The sequence below is a fragment of the Ursus maritimus genome, unplaced genomic scaffold (assembly GCF_017311325.1).
Source record: "Ursus maritimus isolate PB19 unplaced genomic scaffold, ASM1731132v1 scaffold_25, whole genome shotgun sequence".
NCBI classification, from domain to species: domain Eukaryota; kingdom Metazoa; phylum Chordata; class Mammalia; order Carnivora; family Ursidae; genus Ursus; species Ursus maritimus.
The window spans coordinates 1,265,130-1,287,282 of NW_024425008.1; the positions used below are offsets into that span (position 1 = coordinate 1,265,130).

Below are 22,153 nucleotides of genomic sequence, written 5' to 3' on the forward strand. Positions count from 1 at the left end.
GTACAAAGCTGCCAACCAGTAACATTTTACTTTGTGTGAAACAAAACTGTTAACTAAATGTTCTTAAACTTATGGAGAAGTGTCTTAAATCCTTCAAAATGGCACATGACCAATCAGCATTAATCATAAATATGTAATTTCTCAAGGCTTTCTTTCAAGGCCAGGTCTGCAAAAAAGGCAGCCAGACTGAAGAGCAAGTAGATGTATGTGAAAAGGTCACACAAGCCATAATATTCACTTTAGGGGGAGACAAATTCACCAGGTCCTTATAAACCTGGGAACGACTAGAGGATATGATGTACGGTAGTAGCCACACTGAAGCCGAGCTCCTACCACAATGGTCGTCTTTGGGTCTTTGCCGGCCAGCTCCCTCACCGCCATCTCCTCATCAGGCTGTCCGAAAGTGAAGTAATTTGGGTAAAAAGCACCTGCCAATACCACCTAGAAGAGAATTGGATTTTCATGAACTAGCAACATTTTTTATTGGTCTGTCTCAACAATACACTAATCTCTTCCCAGAACGATGTAACCAACAGGTGTAAGGTGAAAGAGGAGTGCATAAAAATACTGACCCTTCCACCAATCAAGTAGAAAGTCACAATTCTGATTATCTCACTGCTACTACAGAAGCACTCCGGACATGTCCTTCTTCAAAGGAGCTGGAGCCCCTCTCAGAAGGAGGTTTAGGAAACAGTGGTGAGTTGAGTGAGGGCACGAATGACTGTACACACTTGCCCACCTGCTGTCCAACATACCCACCTCCACGGGCCAGGCACCTCCCCAGACTCCAAGAAGCACACCCAATATGCACTTCTAAACACACTCTGTAGACAGTCCCTTCATCAATCCAAGTGCACCATTTGACACATACATTCACGGAAGACTCTCCCCAGCCTCCAACCAATTTGACATCCAGAAAAACACTGTGTTCCAGCATCACTCCATTCACAGACAGCCACCTACAACCCAAGTCTACATGCTGATGTGTACAGATATATTCCTTCTCTGAACCCCAACGCAGAAGCATTAGCCCCTTTGTAGGATACACTTCCCTCTACACAATCCCTATAACGTCCCATCCAACCAGCTAGCCTGATCATGCCCTCTAAAGTTAGTATTTTCAGTGTAAGGGAATAGCTACATATGTTGGATAACATTAAGAACATTTTTAGTTTCTTAAAAGCAAAAACCCAAGGACCTCTCCTGAAGCAGTAACAACAGCTGGTGTGCTACAGAAACGTTCCTCTGGAGATGAGCAATGGGGCTGGGTGACCAACTCCATGACGCGGGAACCTGAACCATGCTGTCCCCCAAAGCAGCACGAACACCAGGGGCCTAAAATCTTTTGATGCATCATTTGTATCAGAGAGAAAGCATTGGGGGCTTTCTCAACCACAACAGCTAGCCGGGAGAAAGGAGGAGAAGAGACGTCCAGGAAACCCCAGCACACCTGCAGGATGAACCGCTGCTTGTGTACATACTCCTGGTCCATGACGGGCCGCCGACAGTCCACATACATATTGAACTGGGAGATTCGATTCTTCAATTCTTCATATAACTCAGCCACCTAAGAAAGACACATTGAAATAGGAGTACTTACGCTACTCAGAACAATGAGAACACTGGAAAGTAAGTGTGCGATGAGCAAAGCGCTCCTACGTCTACGGGACCGGGCGCCGCCCTCGATGAGCAAAGCGCTCCTACGTCTACGGGACCGGACGCCGCCCTCGATGAGCAAAGCCTTATTAAAGATGAATTAGTAAGAAATGGAAAGATGCTCAAGATGACGCTGACAGAAAATACCAGGACGCAGAACCACACGTGCTTCACGATCCGTATCTGTCCGTGCACACGCATGCACACACACACACAACCACTACAACATACACCCACGATGTCCTCTGGGCATCACGAGAGAAAGTAACCAGAACCACAGCCTCCGCGTTAAGTCCTTTACACGCCTCAAAACCTCCACATGAATGTGTACCGCTTCTGTGATTAAGAACAAGATGAGAACAGGGGCGCCTGGCTGGCACAGTTGGTGAGGTGTCCGACTCTTGATTTTGGCTCATCCTACGTCTACGGGTGGAAAGTAAGTGTTCGATGAGCAAAGCGCTCCTACGTCCACGGGACCGGGCGCCGCCCTCGATGAGCAAAGCGCTCCTACGTCTACGGGACCGGGCGCTGCATTTAGTACCACTCAACTTATTAAAGATGAATTAGTAAGAAATGGAAAGATGCTCAAGATGACGCTGACAGAAAATACCAGGACGCAGAACCACACGTGCTTCACGATCCGTATCTGTCCGTGCACACGCATGCACACACACACACAACCACTACAACATACACCCACGATGTCCTCTGGGCATCACGAGAGAAAGTAACCAGAACCACAGCCTCCGCGTTAAGTCCTTTACACGCCTCAAAACCTCCACATGAATGTGTACCGCTTCTGTGATTAAGAACAAGATGAGAACAGGGGCGCCTGGCTGGCACAGTTGGTGAGGTGTCCGACTCTTGATTTTGGCTCAGGTCATGACCTCAGGGTCGTGAGACTGAGCCCGGCGTCAGGCTCCACACTCAGCACAGTCTGCCTGAGACTCTCCCTCTCCCTCTGCCCCTCCCCACTCGCTCGCACGCCTTCTCTCTCTCACACACACACAAATAAATAAATACCATCTTTAAAAAAAAAAGCTGAGAACAAACAGGGTTGCTGGGGGGACGTGGCTGGGGGCTGGGCATGAAGGAGGGCACCTGTTGGGATGAGCGCTGTATGTAGGTGATGAACCACTAAATTCTACTCCTGAAACCATTAACTAACTAGAATTCAAATAAAATAAAATAAGATAAGATAAGATAAGATAAAATAAAATAAATAAAATAAAATAAACAAGCTCAAGTGACCAATGGTTCAACAGCTGCTCTCAACAAATCACCCAGTTGTAATAAAAACCATTTCACACAAAACACCAAACTTCAAAGTACACACACAAGAATACACAACCCCAAATACCTATAAGTTTTCACAATTTACCACAAAATTATCTCCAACTAAAGTAAAAAACCCTACAAATCACAGGTGTGAACATTAACTGGAAGACAACTAAAAAGAACTGGAAAGACAGAAAACCTTGAAAATCATGACCTGTGAGGAGGCGGGGAAAGCCTGGAACACGGAAGGTAGGGCCAGGCGCATCACCCAATGTCAGCCTATGTACTTCCATGCTCCTGAACCCTTTCATAAGGCTGTTGTCACATAGGACTTCTTAGTTAAAAGTCAGCATAAAAGTATGCAAGTCACCTTTTCTGACCAAAATGCAATAAAATCTGAAATGAATCACAAAACAAGACATCTGAAAATATTTCTAAGTGAAAATTCAAATATTCCACTTAAAAACTCTTCAGTCAGGGCCGCTTGGGTAGCGCAGTCGTTAAGCATCTGCCTTCGGCTCAGGGCGTGATCCCGGCGTTCTGGGATCGAGCCCCACATCGGGCTCCTCCGCTGGGAGCCTGCTTCTTCCTCTCCCACTCCCCCTGCTGTGTTCCCTCTCGCTGGCTGTCTCTCTGTCACATAAATAAATAAAATCTTTAAAAAAAAAACTCTTTAGTCAAGGAGGAAACCGACACTAAAAAAAGTTAAGAGACGGGAATAATAATCCCTACTTATCAAAAATCAACGGGATATGGCCAAACAAGAAAATACACAGCTTAAACGCTTTTAACTAGGGGCACCTGGGTGGCTCAGCGTCTGCCTTCGGCTCAGGGTGTGATCCTAGGGTCCTGGGATCGAGACCCACATTGGGCTCCCTGCTCCGCTGGGAGCCTGCTTCTTCCTCTCCCACTCCCCCTGCTTGTGTTCCCTCTCTCACTGGCTGTCTCTCTGTCAAATAAATAAAATCTTTAAAAAAAAAAAAAAAAAAAGAAAAAGCTTTTAACTAGAAAAACTAGAAGTATTCATGGATTAAATATTCATCTCAGGAAGACTTAAATACTAAACCAAGAGACAAAGGGCTAAATTAACAGAAAAAAAGCAAAAATCAATTAAAATCCTCTACCTTTCCCCTTCCCCCAAAAAACCTACACCAAAGACCAACAAAGCAAACCCAGAGAAAGTCCTCTACGTAAAACAGGCTAAGCCTGTGCACACTGCACAGCGAAGGGTTAACCCAACAGGCCTGGGCTGTCCACACCCTGCACATTCCAAAGCCAGATCTGGTTCCTGGGACACAGCCTCTCAGCCCTTGGACCATTCTGCCGCAGAAGAGTGTCCTGTTGGCCTGAGGCCTTGGGGCTGAGCAGGAGCTGGTGGCAGCAATAGGATTTAGGGTGGAGGCCCTGTGCCATGCAGTAGCAGCGTGAGATCTGGAGGGGCGAACAACTGAGTCACGAGGGTCAGCTATGCAGGCGCCCCAGGCCTACATAAACACCCTCAAGTACAAACCTGGACACCAAGGCCCAAGTGAGCCTCTCCGGTTGGCAATCCCTCACGCCTGCTGTCACCCATGGCTGCCGGTAGAGCTGGCTGTGCCCTCACGCCCACAGGGGAGAGAAGGGAAGCCTGGCACGTGTGTTGTCTGGACTTCTCCCCGTGTGCCTTTCACCTTTGCTAATTTTAACCTGTATCCCTTAGCTATAATAAACTATAACCATAAATAGAATAGCTTTTCTGAGATCTGTGAGTCCTTCTAACCAATCACGGAGCCCGAGGGTGGTCTTGGGGAACCCCTGAACACACAAATCTAATCAAGAATCCGAGAGGGCACACGTACGCAACATGCAGAATGAGAAAATGATGTTATCGCCTTTGAAATTACAAGAGAACTAAATTAATAGGAGTTAAATACATATATTTAATCATACATACAAGTTGCATATGCGCGCTCCATGTTATACTTAAACATAAATACTCATGAGTTACATACTATAAAAACTGCATCCTACACATGTAACATGTACACAGACCCCCACTGCAGCCCGAGCGCTCACACCATGCTGCACGCCACAGGCACTTCACAAACACTGGACGCGCCGTCTTTATTCTCAGCCACAGAACTCACAACTCACCTCTCTGATTCTCTTGATCTGAATGTAATTTAACCGCCCCCAATCAAGTTCATCCTTTAAATAAAGGCACAATACTCAGTGTTAACAAATTAGAGCGAATTTGGCTACCATAATACATCTACGTCATCTAAAAATAGAAATCAGAAAGAACATGTACACCAACCGAAGAAAAACCACGGCTGGCTCTTTAAAAGGAAGCTTTAACCTTAACGCGAGTAACTGTTAATAAGGATACCTCTAGACATGGCAAATTTAAACACACAAACCCATCAACAGTCTTTTGAACCTAATCAGTTTAGAAGGAGAACAAAACTTGACCAAAAAAAAAAAAAAAAAAAAAAGGGAGGCCTACATGTTGAATTCTTTTAAGCCTACTCTCTACAACCGAGTTCACAGCAGCAAGAGGAAAGCCTTCAGAGTTCTTAGCTGTGAGCGGGCTCCTCGAGGCCCACACCTGCAGGCACTGAGCACTGGCCACTGAGGAGGCTCCCGACCCTGCAGAGCATCATGGGGACTCAGGGGCGGAAGGCCACCACACAGCAGGGCTCTGCGCAGTTCCCAAGGCCCAGGAGCCGCCCCTGCAAGGGACCACTGCCAGCAAAGACAGGCTCTTTGCCCTAGGACTGCCTGCTCACTGTTAGAGCCTGCCGCCCTCTGAGGACAGGCCACAGTGACCTCAGCTCAGGCTTGGCGCTCTCCTGTGTCACCTTGGTGGTGAGGCCAAGAGAGAAGTGTTGGGGAGTCTCCCTGGGTCCCTTACAACTGGCTACCAATGAAAGAACCAACCTTTGGATGCCGCAGGTCTCCTCTCTGTCTGCAAGTTTGCCAAGCCTAAAAATAAATGACCCAGTTTCAAAAACACTTTATTAGCTAATTAAAAAATTTTAAAGTCTCATTTCAACACATTTTGACTACAGAAAACTTACAAATTTAATTTTTTCCATTCAACTTCATAAAATTGAACTCCCACCCCCATTTACTTCTTCCCACATGGTCTGTTTCATGTTGGACATCAACAAGCCTCACGATGCTTTCAGCAGAGACAGGGCTACGGTAGGAAAATGTACTAACGATCCATGATAGTTGCTTTCCCCGCCTGCACAGAGAAAACTTACTTTAAACGCCTCGACAAGTGCAATACAGTCACTCTTACTATTGCCAGAGAAATTCACTTTGTTCCTATAAACAGATAACAAACAGTGTCATGTGATACCATTAAAACAAAGTGACTTTTAGAAATAGGACTATTACGTACCTGTATCCATCAAGATGCTGCCTAAAAGGCATTGCAAAAAAATTCTTCAAAGAAAGAGCTGCCGCTAACAAGAGAAAAACAAAGACGAGGCGAGATGGTTAGAGTGGCATTCCACACCCCTCCCGGCAGATTTCCGTGCACTCACACTTACCTATAATAAGACATTCATCTAGACATCCAAATACGTGTCCAAGGACTATGAGTTTACCGAGCTGTTGATTAACAGGAAGCTGGGCTAAGACTCTTCCTAAGAAGGTCAGTTCGCCATCATGGGGGTTCTCATCTTCTCTTTGCCCACTCACTGCAAGTGCACCGACCTTTACAAAATAAATTCACCCCGTTAGCAAGCACTGACTTCTTCTTGCTCCCTTTTCCCTTAAGGTAGGGAGTCTAAACAGGAAATGCAGACCAAATTCTGGGGATTAAGATTCTAAAAGACATCTAAAATGACTTGTAAAAAATTGATGCTACCGAAAAATAATTCTCTTAATGCTTTTAAGAACTTAGACTACATTTTATTATTTTTTAAAAGGGCGACGCTGCGAGGTAACACTCAAGATATGCCCACAAAAGTCTACCTCACTCACAATTTAACAAATATGGCATGCACCATATGAAACCAAAGGCCTAACTAACACATCGTGGGGGTCACGCACAACACAACGTATTAAACTGTCTGTGGGGAGAAACTTCCTTAACTTGACAAAGGGTATTTCATAGAAACACAAACCAGAATCAAGATAAAGGCAAATGCCAGAGCACCCCCAACTTCGAGGCCAGAAGCAGAGTATCTACAGCCCCAAGAAGTGGAATGCCGGCAAAGGCCAGGGCTGCAAGCAGCAAGAACACAGCATGAGCAGGGTGTCGAGACCAGGAATCCAAGGAGGCAAAGCAGTTTCCAGCAAGGGATGGAGCCCCTAGAGGATGGGTGGAGACAGAACTGCAGGGAGAGAGCGCAGGAGCTGACAGGCACCACAGGCACATGCCTGGGGGTGGCGGGGAGCTGCTGGGAATCCCTGCGCATCAGCCTACAACAGGGCGCTTTAGACACTTGACCCGCCAGGCCTTCGAAGAAGAAATGTGCAAACACCACTTAGCGTTAATTACTTTAACATTTGCAGAAAGGTGTATTTAAGAATAACCATTCAACATCATCATACACATCTCTTCTCCCAGCACTCCCCGTGGAGCCAGCACACAGCAGGTGGGGGAGGGAGTGGTGGAGGAGGGAGGGGGAGCCAGCAAAGTTGAGAGCCTCAGCAGGACAACTAACAAAATTGGGGTAAACAACAGGTATGGAATCTGCAATCAACAATGAGGCAAATTACACATGCTCTGTCAACTTTAAAGCTATCCACATTAGGAAACTTCTGAAATTTACCCAACAAAATCTTAGCTCTTCCCAACACTGATGTACATCAGACAGATGTACCTCCTTTAGTAGAAGGATGGTTCGTTCAATGTCACTCAGACTAGGCGGAGAAAGGGCGGTTGCCAGCAAAGCTCTTGGTTCACCCATGTCCAGCAATTTCACTTTCAATATTGTGCTTCCTAAGGGACAACGCTGAAAAGAGCAAAAATTTAGAAATAATAAAATAACAAAATAATTAACCTACCCACATGACCGGTACTTCAGACACAGAAGCAGAAGAGAGGAGGAGAAAAACAGAAAGAAAAACAGAAGATGGGAGAGAGAGACGGAGGGTGAGAGAAGGAGAAAGAGCAGGACAGAGACAAGAAGAGGTGACAGAAACGGGAGGGAGAAGGGGGGAGAGAGAAGGAAGAGAAAGATGAAGCAGAGAAGGAAGAAGAGAGGAGAGACTGAGAAGAAGCAAACAGCCAACCGGACGTTCATGAGCTACAAAGGGGCTGTGGAGCCCAGAGACGCGAGGAACCACTCCTCCCAGGAGAAACTGAACACGCATGTGAAGTCCTAGCAGAGTGCCTGGCGCTTAGTTAACGGCAAGCCAGCACTTCGAGTAAAGACTAGTTTGGGGGAGTTTGGGGGCACCTGGGTGGCTCAGTCATTAAGCATCTGCCTTCTGCTCGGGTCATGATCCCAGGGTCCTAGGATCGAGCCCCGCATCGGGCTCCTTGCTCAGCGCAGTCTGTTTCTCCCTCTCCCCCTCCCCCTGCTGGTGTTCCCTCTCTAGCTGTGTCTCTCTCTGTCCAGTAAATAAATAAAATCTTTAAAAAATAATAATAATAAAGACTAGCTTGGGCAGATGATGATTTTTCTGGAATCAAAATTATAGAACACCTAAAATTATACTTAGACGATTCAGTAAAACTCTGTAAAAAATAAACTTTGAAAATGACCAGAGAGTATTACCAGCATCTCAGGAACGACGTGGTCAGGGATGGAGCTGTCCCAGAAATCCCTGTGGATCAGTCTGTAACAGCACCCTTTAGATACTCGCCCCGCACGGCCTGCGGAGGGGAAGCAACCAAACACCATTTGACATGAGTCACTTTAACGTTAGCATAAATATTTAAGGATAACCATTAAATATTAAGGAAAACCTCTTCTACCAGACTAGGGCAGTAAACACTTAGAATAGATGACTGTCAGAAGTCCTCGTACATAGGCAGATTAAGTGCTGACTTCTACTCCATAATCTACAGTATAAAACCCAACCGTATTTCTAAAGAAACCAATGTTGGCCCCGATATCTAATGGAAATCAAAACATTTTAAATACAAGACATTTCCTGCAAATGCAAAGCTCATAATAATAAAAACACAAGAGTAAAAGTTGGCGGGAGCGGGTGTGGCTCCCCCAGTGACGTGGCTATGGCGCAGGCTGTCAGCACCTGCCTTGGGCTCTTTGCGGCTGTCATCTATCCTCACACCTGTGTAAAGGGCTCGGAGTCAGGCCTGGCCTTCACACATCACCATGAATGACTCTTCTCTTGCAACTGTACTGCCTGTGGAGTAAAAACTCCTTTATCCCAAAACAAAATAAAATCTCCCAAGGAAAGAAAATGGGGCAAGGGGGAAGAGTGTCCCTAATACTCAGCTTTACAAAATGGGGCAGCCCAGGGAGGTTCTTTCCTTCCCCACATGTGGAGTCAGGAAAGATGGAGGGGGAGTGTGCCCTCCTGCCCCCCCACCCCCACCATTTCTCCTGGTAGATCCCCTCCCCATCAGGAGGTCGAGTGGTGAGTCCAGACTTCAGCACTGCCATCACCCCCACCCCGCACCTACCTGCACACGACAGGACTGTCTAAGTAGAAAACTCCAAGCTAATGACCAAAAACAAAAACAAAAACAACTCCTAGAACCGATTAGCAAATTCGGCAAAGTCACAGGATAGAAGAATGACACACAAAAGTCAATCACATTTTTATATACCACAATTGGTAAAAACCAAAATTAAAAACGCAATGCCGGGCACCTGGGTGGTTCAGTCGGTTAAGCGTCTATTGATCGAGCCCCACGTCCATGGGCTCCATGCTCAGCAGGGAGTCTGCTTCTCCCTCTCCTTTTGCCCCTCCCCTTGTTTGTGCTCTCTCTTTCTCAAATAAATAAATAAAATATTTACAATCACTCCAAGTAAAACGAAATACTTAGGATCTTTATGCTGGAAACAACACAACGCTGATTAAAGAAATCAAAGAAGACCTTAATAAATGGAGACACATACACTGTGTGCAGGGACGGAAGGACTCAACATAACAAACACACCCATTCTCCACAAAATGACTGCCAGATTTAACACAATTCCTATCAAAATCACAAGATGATTTTTTTGCGACCTAGATAAGCTCATTCTAAAACCTGTATGGGAGGGCAAAGTAGAATAACTCCGACAATTTTGAAAGTGAAGAGTGAAGTGGGAGAAGCCTGTCTGCTGTAGGTGAAGTCTCGCCACAACCAGCACGCTGCCGGTGAAGGGAGAGACGTGCACGCCAACAGGACGACACCAAGCACCCAGGCAGAGTCCCACACAGGTGTGCCCCAGCGACACTTCACCAGGTGCAGAAGCCACTCCGTGCGGAAAATTCAGTGGTGCTGAAACAACTGGACATCCACAGGCAAAGAAATGCACCTCACCCCACACCTCAGACAAGTAATTACAGAAAGTAGTTCAAATGGGTCGCAGCCATAAGTACAGAACACACAGGTAGAACACTCTGAGAAGAAAACTCCGGAGAACCACCTGCGAGCCAGGGCGAGGGGAAGCACTCCTACGCGTGACCCCAAACGATCCACAGAAGGACAAACGGATACATTGGACCTCGGCCAAATTTAAAACTTCTCTTTGAAAGAGCTGTGAGGAGGATGAAAAGAGAACATACAGAACGGAATGGGAGACACGCGTGCGAACCACACACGTAACAGCTCACACAGGACTGGTGTGGCGGCTGCACGGAGAGCTCCCAAGCCCAACAGTCAGCGCGCACACAGTGCAGCTGTAAACGGGCTCCGTCGAGAGACGCAGAGGACGAGCCACTCGCCTCAGCCATCCCAGTCGCAGGGAGCCGTGCTCACACACCCGCAGTAACACGGCAGGCTGGCGACGACGTGCAGCAAACGATCACATACGCAGCTGGTGGGGACGCGAAACGGTGCAGCTGCCACAGCAACGGGGGGGGGCAGTTTGTTACAAAACTCACCACGTGCTCCCCGTGTCCCCCAGTAATTGCACTCCTGGGCTTTTATCCCAGAGAAATGAGAACTAATGTCCACACAAAGCCTGCACGTCCATATCCACAGTGGCTTAATTTGAGATCGCTGAGAACCAGAGATACTCAAATGTCCTTCCACGGGCGAACGGCACGATGGGATCCAGCAGCAAGAGGGACTCCGGATACACGCAGCAACTGCACGGGTCCTCAGGAGGTTATGGTGAGCGAAGAAAGCCCATCTAAAGTCACCTGCTGCATAACTCCATGTGTCCAACGGCCTCGCAACAACAAGCCCATGAACAAGAGCCCAGCGGTTGGCAGAGCACGCTGGGGATGTGACTACAAAGTGGCGGCACTGGGCCGCTCCTTCCAGGCAACGAACAGGTCCGTGTTCAGACGGTGGTGCTGATACGAGTCTACACACAGCATCGAACTGCACAGGACACACACCGGAGCGCGTATCAAAGTGGCCAATGCATCGTACCTACATCAAGCGCCCGACTGCAGCTGGGAGAGCTCCCTGCTAACAAGCTGGAGATGCTGGGGCAGGGGTTCGGGGGACTCTATGGACGATTCTTGCAGCTTCTTGTAGGAGAAAGAATTTTTATTACAGAAATCTTGAATATACTGAAAAACAGACAAAGGCTAAAACTCCTATAATCTCAAGACTTCCCCAAAGATAATCACTTGAACATTTTTGGGTATTTATTTCTAGTCATTTTTTCTGAGCATGGGTTTTTGTTTGGGGGGCAGTTCTGGGTAGAGAGGTACATAACTCAACATCCAGTTTTTCCACATGCCCAGTGAGAAGCCGCTTCTGGCGGGGCGCCTGGGTGGCACAGCGGTTGGGCGTCTGCCTTCGGCTCAGGGCGTGATCCCGGCGTTGTGGGATCGAGCCCCACATCGGGCTTCTCTGCTATGAGCCTGCTTCTTCCTCTCCCACTCCCCCTGCTTGTGTTCCCTCTCTCGCTGGCTGTCTCTATCTCTGTCAAATAAATAAATAAAATCTTTAAAAAAAAAAAAAAAAAAAAGAAGCCGCTCCTGCCCAGATGTGAGTGGCTGCTCGGTCATTCAGTCTCACGCCCCCTCCGGGCAAGCTGGCTCAGGGCAGGCAGCAGAGGTGCGTGTTAAGGACGCGGACGCAGCCAGAGCAGGGCCACCACTGTCCCTGGTCCAGTGCAGCCCAGACAGCCACCGTGTACTACCTCACAGGGTGGGACGAGGATTTAACAAGTTCACATCAAACACTCAATGAATGTTGCCTCTACTCTCTCAAGGACGCAGCAGCTTTACTGCCCGACAGGTATTTCGGAACGGCCCTTCATCCGCCCTCCCTGCGAGTGCTCTGATAAAACACAAGCCACCCCTCGGTCCACACTGAGAATGCTGCCCCCTGGGGCCCGACCCCCACAGGTGACAGGAGCAACCTGTCCAAGCACATCACAACTGCACCTCCACTGGGGTCAAAGGCCTCCCACCCGGACAGACCCTCCATACCCTCAACTCCCCAGTGATACAACACGCGCACATCACGGCAAATGCGGGACCCTCTGTGGAACCAATTTGGAAAATTAACCCTAGAAGGATCAGGACTTGGGGAGAAGTCAGAGGAAGGATTACCAAAAGTTAATTTAAAATGATCAAAAATTAACTTGGTCTCCGTAACCATTCCCCAAACACTTTCTGCATTCACCGCAAAAACTGGTAGTGCTGAGATGAGCAGATGCTTGTCTGTTACATACAAAAGCTGTCACCTGACTCTACGGACGAGAGGAGAATCACAGATCTAAATGTAGGGTCTGATGACAGAAGTCACTGCTGCTGAAAACTTCGAACCGGTTCCAGTGAACAAAGTATCAGCATAAGAGTAAAAACACAAAAACCAAAAATTTTTAAAGACACCTGAATGTGCCACAATTCATTACCGTGCGGGACACGAACGCCTTACCTTTTCTCTGATTACAACTGGTTTTAGAGGCCCAGCTCAATCGCAGACTCTGATAATTCGTATCTTCATCACAAACCAGAGTTCTAGTCAAACAAAAATCTATAACTGTCATTTAAAAAAAAGGAATGTAAACACCATGATAACAAGAAATAACTGTAATAATCACAATGCATAGCGACAAAACAGTATGAAACACGCTGTCTTTAGAATCAGTGCACGTACAGAAGCTCTGCAAATGCACGGCCACTTACTGCCCAGGCTCACAGTCTTTACTGTAAGGACTGGGAGCCTTTGGGCATAGAGGACATAAGCCCTGTGGACCCAACATGCCATATGAAGAGCCTGTCTGGACTGCACCCAAAAGAGCACGGTCAGAGGGGCACGACGACGGCAGTGCTGGACTGCAGGGGCTCAAATCCAGGGCAGAGTGCAAGCTGCTTGGCTTCTCGGAGCTTCAGTGTCCTTATCTGTGGGACCCAACTGATGGAAGCCCCTCCAAGTCCCCCCTGGACAGACCATCCCTGTTTTGACTGTAGGAAGCAGGCCAGGCTGGCAGGCAGGGTGCCCTCTTGTCCCCGACCCCTCACACGCTGGGCATGAAGGAGCAGTATGTGTCCTCTCCACCCCTCCCTGCTACCGCCCTCCCAGAAAACCTCTGCCTCATTCACTTCACCACCACCACCACCCTCTTCTGGCTCCCCAGTCCTCACCTCCTCCAACGCTGCTCCCACCAGAATTTTTGGTGACTTTCATGCCCAGCAAACAATGGAGGCATCCCATCAACTCCCTCTGATCATCCTGTCCTCCACCCTCCACCCAGGGCCGCACCTGACACCGGCATTACAGTGACAGAAAGTGCCCCTCTCTGAACCAGAATTATCCTTCCTCTCCCTGCCTCCAGGCCTACACAGCTATCCTTACTCCCTGTAGATGGCCCCACGATCTGTCCATCTTATGACCTGTTAGCTCTCCCTCCATTTGCTGCCTCCAGTCCTCCCTTCCCTGCTGACCAAACTTCAGCTCCACTCCCTGAAGGTATTGGGAACTCTGTGCCTTCCCATTCTGATCTGCTAGTCTGACCAAGCACAGCCCAGGCCTCCACTGCGCAGTTCCTGGAGCCAGAGAAGGACAAACCCATCAGGCCAGCAGATGGACTGCCCCCTTTCTATTCCTGGCCACTAGGCTCGAGTGGCCCTCAGGGGACACAGCCCCTGGTCCATCAACCTCACTCCCCCAAGTCTTCAGGGTCCTGTCAAATCTCTACGGCCCCCTCGTCTCACTGTGTGCTAACGGCCACGCCTCTGGCTCACTGGGGGAAGCCGAGGCAGTAGAGGGCCTCATGAGCTCCTTCGGGCACCTCTCCTCACACTCCAGCCTTTCCCTGGGAGCAAAGGGAAACCACCCACATGCACACAGAGGCCAAGCACCCATGCGATGCCCCATCGCATCTCCTCTGCCCTTCACAAGGACGAGGCCACAGCAACCGGGCCCTCGCTCCTGCATCGTCCTCTGTACGTTTCCCGTCACCCAGGAAAAGTGCTGCTGGGTCTCCCACTGGTACTGGAAATGTGTTCTGTTGGCTCCAGCTGCCGTTCAGCTACTGCCCTATTTCTCTGCTCCCCTTTACAGCAGAATGCCTCGGGAGTGCTGACTTCACTGCCTCCAATGCCTCTCCCCTTCCATCCTTTTGTGACCTCCAGCAAAACTGCTCTGGTCAAGGTCACCAATGACGTCCATGTTGCTAAATCCATAGCCAATTTCCAGTCTTCTTCAAACCTGACCAATCATCAGCATGACATTCTTGTCCACCCCATCTTCCTCACAACACCTTCTGATTTGGTTTCTAGGACTTTGCTGGCTGTCCCTCTGCAGCTCCCCATTACTGCCCATCTTTAAATACCAGAAACGCCTTCCCCATGTGCACTTGCTGGGGAGCGCGGCCACCCGTGGACCGCTGGTCTCCAGGCTACACAGCCGACTATTCCTGGACACACAGCAGGTGTCCCCACCTTACCGCTCCATGTCTCCCACAGCCCCGCACCAGATCCCCCAGCACACCTCTCCAGAACTGGCCACTCCTTACGTTCCTCCCACCAAATCCCCCTGCAAACCACCACGGATTCTTGCCCACACTAGTCGTACCCTCCTCACTCAGCACCCCCACTCCCCTCAGCCCCGCTGTAGTCTGCCCTTGGATGGACTGCAGGTAAGTCATCCCTACTCTCAGAACTCTCTCACCAGCAAAACCCAAAGGCCTCACATGCCCTAGAAGGCCTTGCATGACCTGGTACCCCACCCCTTTACTTCCCTGACCTCTCCCTCCAACCACTTCCTTCCCGCACGCCTGGTCCAGCTCCCCAGTCTCCCTACTTCCTTTACCAATCTTCCTGCACTTGCTTCACAGACTTTGCACACTCTGTTCCTCCTACAAACATTCCTCCCCCAGCCCCTACCCCTTCCCCGGCCACTCCATCAACAACCTCAGTTGCCCTTCCCCACTACCCCCTGCCCCCTCTACTTCTTCCTCTTAGACACACCATCATTTCACATACTGCATGTCTCATTTTATTTGTCTGTCTTTCAATTACCTACACTGAAGGTATCTGAGAACAAAGACTTTTGCCTGTTTACTATTTCTCTAGCAGCTAGAATCATCCCTGGCACAGAGATAAGACACTGTCATTCCCCCAAGTTTACGTGTTTATCTGTCCACCCACTCTGTCCCCTTGCTTCTCCTCAAACCCATTCCCCAAGCCTGAACCACGTCTTCCCATGGCTCATTCCTCACTCGATTCAAGTCTTGTTCAAATACCACTTCCTCAGCAAGATGTTCCCACATCACCCTGTCTAAAAGATCATTTTTCCCAATAACTATAACCCTCTGTCTGATGCACTCTCCTACACAGCACTGAGCTCTCCCTGAAATGATACATATTTTTGCCTGCTGTCTGTCTCTCCCATCAGAACACAGAACACAGCCACCATGAGACAGGGCTTTGGCTTAGTCATCACTGTTTCCCCAGCATCGAAAGCAGTGCCTGGCACATGTGAGGCTTCAAAATATGAATTAATAAACGTAGAAAATCCATTAATAAAGCAATCTCACAAAGTAATCATATATGGAAAATACCAAATTATGAGTAGCTTCCCTCTGAGTTGACACGGTAACCCACTAAAGCTACCCTGAGTGACAGATCAGCCAAGCTCCTGCCCACACCCTTCCCTCCAGCCTCAGAACCCAACATGCGGCAGCCCCAAGCTCTCCTGTCCACAAGGGCCTCACAATGCCCCAGAGGAGGAGGAAATGGTGAACTACAAGTACGGAGAAACTTCCAAACAAGAGATGGGGATGAGGAGGAAGACGAATTCCTGAGGGGCAGATCTGCCTACAAATACTACAGTTCTCAACGTGGGGAAAACCGAGAGGCGCCTTACCGTATTTGACATCTGGAACTGTGACGGAGCTCTCTGCGATGTTGGTAGACAGGATAATCTATCAAACATCAAAAACAAAGCATCTGACGTTCCTACTGTATACTGGAAACATTAGGCAAAGGTGAAAAAAAACACCTCAAGCTCAAAAATTATTTAAAAGCTTTTTAATGTAAATATTGGATTCAAATTTTAAAATTAATAGTTTTCCTGTTTTCTACAAGCTACAACTGCTCAGGGGTCCAGGAGGGGGGTGGGGGACTTGGTGCAGGGTGGGCTCCCAGCTCTGCCCTACACCAGGGTGGGGCGTTGGGCCAGTTACTTACCTCGTGGTTCTCATACACAGCACGCACGTAATAAGGAGGATGGCCGCCCCAACAGGGCTGTTGTGAAGATCCCAGGAGTTAACAAGGGCAAAGTGCTCAGAATTGTTGCTGGCATGAACCGAGTGTTCAATAAAGAGCACCTATCTCCTCGTACTGCTCGCACCCAGGCACAGAGCCAGGCACTGTGCCGCTACTGCAATGTTAGTCCACACACACACACTACAATTCCTAACTGTCTGCATTCAAACAACACAAGTCTCAGAGAGGTGATCTGCTCAAAGTCACACAACAACAGGTGACAGGGACTCATGCCACCTCTCTTCCCAGGTCCACATGCATGATCTTAACTGCTACCCCTCTTCCTGCGTAATCCCTCCCACACAAAGCCTGGCAACACAGCAGGTGCTTTAAAACAACAGGCAAGAAGCCAGGCAAAGATAGCTGTCCCCAACCTCAGATGTGGGACTTCAGGGGTGCTGGCAAAAAGCACAACCAAGCTAACACACAGACGAAGGGCTGGGCCTCTGGCAGCACTGGGACACCATGCAAGGTCCTGGCTACCCTAGAGTCTGAACATCTGTACTGGAAGCAAGGAGGCTGAACTGTGCATGAGACATTCCTGACCATCTCAAGCAGCTCTAGAAGGGTTGTGCTAAGACATTCCCATGGTCCACACATAATCTGAGATTAAAGAAATCCTCTTTAACTAGGACTGAGAAGTGTGGATTCTTTTTTTTTATAATAATCTTTTTTATTATATTATGTTAGTCACCATACAGTACATCCCTAGTTTTTGATGTAAAGTTCCATGATTCATTATTTGCGTATAACACCCAGTGCACCATGCAATACGTGCCCTCCTTACTACCCATCACCAGCCTATCCCATTCCCCCACCCCCTCCCCTCTGAAGCCCTTGCTGCATCATGGACGGCACTGGAGGAGATAATGCTAAGTGAAATATGTCAAGCAGAGAAAGACAATATTATCATATGGTTTCTCTCATCTATGGAACATAAGAACTAGGAAGATCGGTAGGAGAAGAAAGGGATAAAGAAAGGGGGGGGGGTTGGGGCGCCTGGGTGGCGCAGCGGTTAAGCGTCTGCCTTCGGCTCAGGGCGTGATCCTGGCGTTCTGGGATCGAGCGCCACATCAGGCTCCTCCACTATGAGCCTGCTTCTTCCTCTCCCACTCCCCCTGCTTGTGCTCCCTCTCTCATTGGCTGTCTCTATCTCTGTCGAATAAATAAATAAAATCTTAAAAAAAAAAAAAGAAAGGGGGGGGTTAATCAGAAGGGGGAATGAAGCATGAGAGACTATGGACTCTGAGAAAGAAATGTGGATTCTAACCAAAGCTGCCAGAGCAGTGCTGCAGACGCCAGAACAGTCCCACAATCTGAGAAATACCAAAGAGTAAAAGACATCAAAATCCACTAGCAACAATGCCCAGAAGTTGAGGAAATTTAAAAATGTTAGCAACTGACTTGCAAAATAAAGGACAAAATTAACACCATACCTGGCTCATCAGGCAATTATGTGCTTAGGGAGAGCCACTAGCTACAGAATACAGGATCCAAATAAGCTGAAATGTTAGCATTCTCCGTTGGTAGAGTCTCTAAGGAAAAGGTACCCAAAGCGCTTGCAACTTGCCTCCTGGGTTCCTACCTTTCTGTACCCAGGAACTGGACTTAAAAACACATTATTCTGTTCTTCTAGAGTCACACTTGAATGGAGTGGATAGACCTGTAACCTAGGGAACAGATTAATGAAATAAAATGTCCATAAAAAGTAGATGTATATGAGAACACACAAAAATTACTAACTGTTCACTGACACGATCAGAATTATTTGAAGCAGGAACAATACAATAATATATTGGTAAAAACAAAGCTGCATCATTTGAAACACACCTTTTGTGAACCATGTTTGTGAGAAGTTCGTGCATATAGTTTATTTCACCCAGACCTAGGGAAGAAAAAAAAGAAGTGGGGGGGGGGGATGTATTTATTACTGAAAAAAAAAACCGAAAACAAAAAAACACCTTTAAATTAAAATGACGTCTTTTTCAAAAAAGGCCCTACCAATTCATTTTATTTGACTTTGTTATTATCCTCTTTGCCCAATTACATCACAATTGCAAATAAAAATGTACAATGACACTGACTACTAGTAACTCAAAAATATGGGGAAAAACTCACACTCTTCCATTGTTTTCCTTTGTACAACAGTGACTGCCTGCAAGTGTGGCCCTCTGAGAAATTTTACATTTCTTTTTTATTTCCCACTGACTTTTCCAAATTTCCTACGATGAACATGCTACATTTTACAACCAAAAAAAAAATAGTTTTTAAAAAGTCTTGGTCACAGAGATATACTAAATTATTTTCATTAGGTTTAAGAAACGTCTATTGAGGGGCGCCTGGGTGGCGCAGTCGTTAGGCGACTGCCTTCGGCTCAGGGCGTGATCCCGGCGTTCTGGGATCGAGCCCCACATCAGGCTCCTCCGCTAGGAGCCTGCTTCTTCCACTCCCACTCCCCCTGCTTGTGTTCCCTCTCTCGCTGGCTGTCTCTGTTAAATAAATAAAATCTTTAAAAAAAAAAAAAAAAGAAACGTCTATTGATACGTGAGTAAAACTCACGTGCTTTTCGGTCATCCTGAAGTATCAACCCTATAATGGGGTTGAACTGTGTCCCCCAAAGAGATGTTCAAGTCCTAGCCCCAGTACCTGAGAACATGATTTTATCTGCAAACAGTATCACCGCAGACATAATGAGCTAAGGTGAGATCATACTGGAGAAGACAAGCCCTTACTCCAATACGACTGGTGCTCCCTTCAGGGGGAGGGACAGGGACAGACACAGAGCATGCGCGCCATGTTAACAAGGGAGGCAGAGACAGGAGGGACGCCAAGAATGGATGGAAGGTGGCTGCCAGAGTCTGGGAGAGGCAAGGGAGGACTCTACCCAGAATCCCAGAGGGAGCAGGGCCTTGCCAACACCTTGATTGTGGACTCCTGGTCTCCAGGACAGTGAGAGAATAAATTTGTAGTCTGAAGACTTACAGCTCATAGCCCTTTATCACAGCAGCCCTACAAAACTAGTACAGAACCATTCCCAAAAGAACATAATGAAATAAACATATATCAAACCTGCATTCACATAAACACAGAACAGAAAGACAACAATGTACGCTGTGAAATATCATTTGTTAATATTTTCTGCAGACAATGTTTAGCAGTTAAAAAGTATTCCTCTCACTTTTGGGTATTCTTAAGCCCATACCACTGTGGTTCTGCTCTGGTCATACTTTTCCTTAATATGCTGTTATGCACACAACAGTCCTGGACAAATATTTATTGGGGTAAATACAGCTCCACCCCACCGTCAGCTAATGGTTGCTTCCTGGGCACAAAACTAACCCATATCGACCTAGGCAAAACATGACCAAAGTTACAAACTCAAATGCCGCACCCCAAAATTAAGTATAAGTTACTCTTATTCAGGCTTTTTGTTCACCGAATCTACCAGCACAAATATTCATATGCTCTCTATATTACCTTCCAACAACAAAAAATGTGTGAATTACTGTAATAATGTTCCACCGAACTATACCACTTGATTTTAAAAAACTAAAAACATCATTTTGAAAAAGTACAATTTAACAGAAATTAATCTTTTCAGATATCTGAAGGGCCAATCTTCCCAAATATTAAGAAAGGGATGCAAGGACTCTTGTGGTGTCACAGTAACAACACTGTCATTAAGAGAGCTTTAAATGTACGCTGATGGCCATTACCTCACATTTATAACCATATACATGAAATAGCAAGTTTAACAAAGCCATTTATCGTATTGAAAATTTTGAAGGGGGTAAGACTGCCTTCAAAAAATTAAATTCTTCGTGATCAATCACTTTAGCATTCAAAGGTCCCAGTAAGGGATCAAACTGCAAATCATACTTGTTCAGGTTCTCGGGGTCTAAAACAGACTAAACGCACACAGCGAGTACCATTTTTCACAATATGGGCTAGACACAAATGCAGCCTCCGCCCAGGTCACAGGTATGACGCTCACCTGGCAAAAACACCAACACGCTGCTCCGCTCCAACACAAACTGGGCACCCGACCAGGTCCTGCTCCTGTTACGAAGGTGAAGTGCACAAACGTTAATCCAGGTGAGCACAGCCGCTGCGGTTCCAGAACCTAACAGTCCAGCTGCTGAGTGCGAAAATCTTCCACACGCCAGCCAGTATACTGTTCCTTCTTGAACAGAAGAAAGCACAGAGGCCCCAGGACATAGCCCCACAATCACTATGGGGCCCCAAGCCCCTCAACTCCCACTGTTTTCTCCTATAAAAACTCATTATTATCTGCCAAACTTTCCCTTGAAATTTAGCTATTGTAACCTAGAATCTCAAAATACAAAACTTTAAAAATAACTACGAGTAAAACTTAAACTCAAAGCATCAGCTCGACTTCCTGGTCCCATCAAAATACTTCCTTTGTGTGAAATCAGAACTTTCATTCTCTGCACCCTGTGAGCTCTCTTCATGCAGGCAGGTAAGGTGGTAACAAGACAGGTAAGGCCCCTGCTCTTTGGAGTTCACATTCTAGCTGGAGAGACAGACAAGAGACAGGCAAGCAAATCAGGTGCCTCCGGCTGAGCAGTGAGACGGCTGGCAGGAACAGACGGGGGCCCGGAGCCGCTGGGGGGCGGGTCCCAGCTCACCCCCACATCCCTTCTCCTCCTCTGCAGTTACTGTTCCAGGTAGAGCCTAGACTGTTGTTGCTCCGCTCCTCCAAGAACTGACAAAGACTAGAGTGAAAACTTCATGCAATAGAGAAAGTAAAACAACAGAGAAAAATCAATAAAAGCCAAACCTGGGTCTTTGGGGAAAAAAAATCAATGAAATGGGCAAATCTTTACCTAGTTTGACCAAGAGAAAAAGAGAGAAGATTCAAAATACTAGACAGAATCACAAATGAAAGAGAGGACCTTACTACTGACTTGACAGAAATAAGAAAGATTACGAAGGAATGCTATGGACAACTGTACAGCCACAAAGTAGACAGCTGTCATGAAATAGATACCTAAAAAGACACAAACTACTGAAACTGACCCAAGAAAAAAAACAATCTGAATAGACCTACAACAGAGGAAGAGATTGGATCGATAATTTCAAAACTACCCATAAAGAAAGCCCAGACCTGAATTCTACCAAAGAATTGATACCAATTCTTCACAAACTTCTAAAAAACAAAACATTTCCCAACTTACTTTATGAGGCCAGTATTACTCTGACACCAAAACCAGACAGAGACATCACAAGAAAACCACAGACCGAGATCTCTTATGAACATAAATGCAGAAATCCGCAACAAAGTACTAGCAAACCAAATCCAGCAACATATGGAAAGAATTATACACCATGACCAAATGGAATTTATCTGAAAAAAGCAAAGTTGATTTAACACCTAAAAATCAATTAATGTAAT

The 22,153-nt window shown here is 47.1% G+C and overlaps 1 protein-coding gene across 2 annotated transcripts in view; it reads right to left on the reverse strand.

Moving 5' to 3' along the window:
• Positions 1-21,933, reverse strand: part of TDRD9 (tudor domain containing 9) — a 54,588-nt gene extending 32,655 nt beyond the window's left edge. The window contains exons 1-15 of one of the 2 annotated variants that reach the window (XM_040641332.1): positions 21,155-21,933; positions 20,732-20,793; positions 18,568-18,622; positions 18,323-18,407; positions 16,337-16,394; positions 12,902-13,006; positions 8,655-8,752; positions 7,755-7,886; positions 6,474-6,639; positions 6,323-6,386; positions 6,183-6,246; positions 5,854-5,898; positions 5,068-5,121; positions 1,451-1,567; positions 334-441 (exon numbers count right to left, since the gene is read on the reverse strand). In XM_040641332.1, coding sequence (XP_040497266.1) covers positions 334-441; positions 1,451-1,567; positions 5,068-5,121; positions 5,854-5,898; positions 6,183-6,246; positions 6,323-6,386; positions 6,474-6,639; positions 7,755-7,886; positions 8,655-8,752; positions 12,902-13,006; positions 16,337-16,394; positions 18,323-18,407; positions 18,568-18,602 — 1,131 coding nt within the window. In that variant the 5' untranslated portion in view covers positions 18,603-18,622; positions 20,732-20,793; positions 21,155-21,933. Of the gene's footprint in view, positions 1-333; positions 442-1,450; positions 1,568-5,067; positions 5,122-5,853; positions 5,899-6,182; positions 6,247-6,322; positions 6,387-6,473; positions 6,640-7,754; positions 7,887-8,654; positions 8,753-9,174; positions 9,192-12,901; positions 13,007-16,336; positions 16,395-18,322; positions 18,408-18,567; positions 18,623-20,731; positions 20,794-21,154 lie in introns of those variants that run through there. The other variant, XM_040641333.1, reaches the window with a different exon arrangement.
• Between the last annotated feature and the right edge of the window lie 220 nt (positions 21,934-22,153).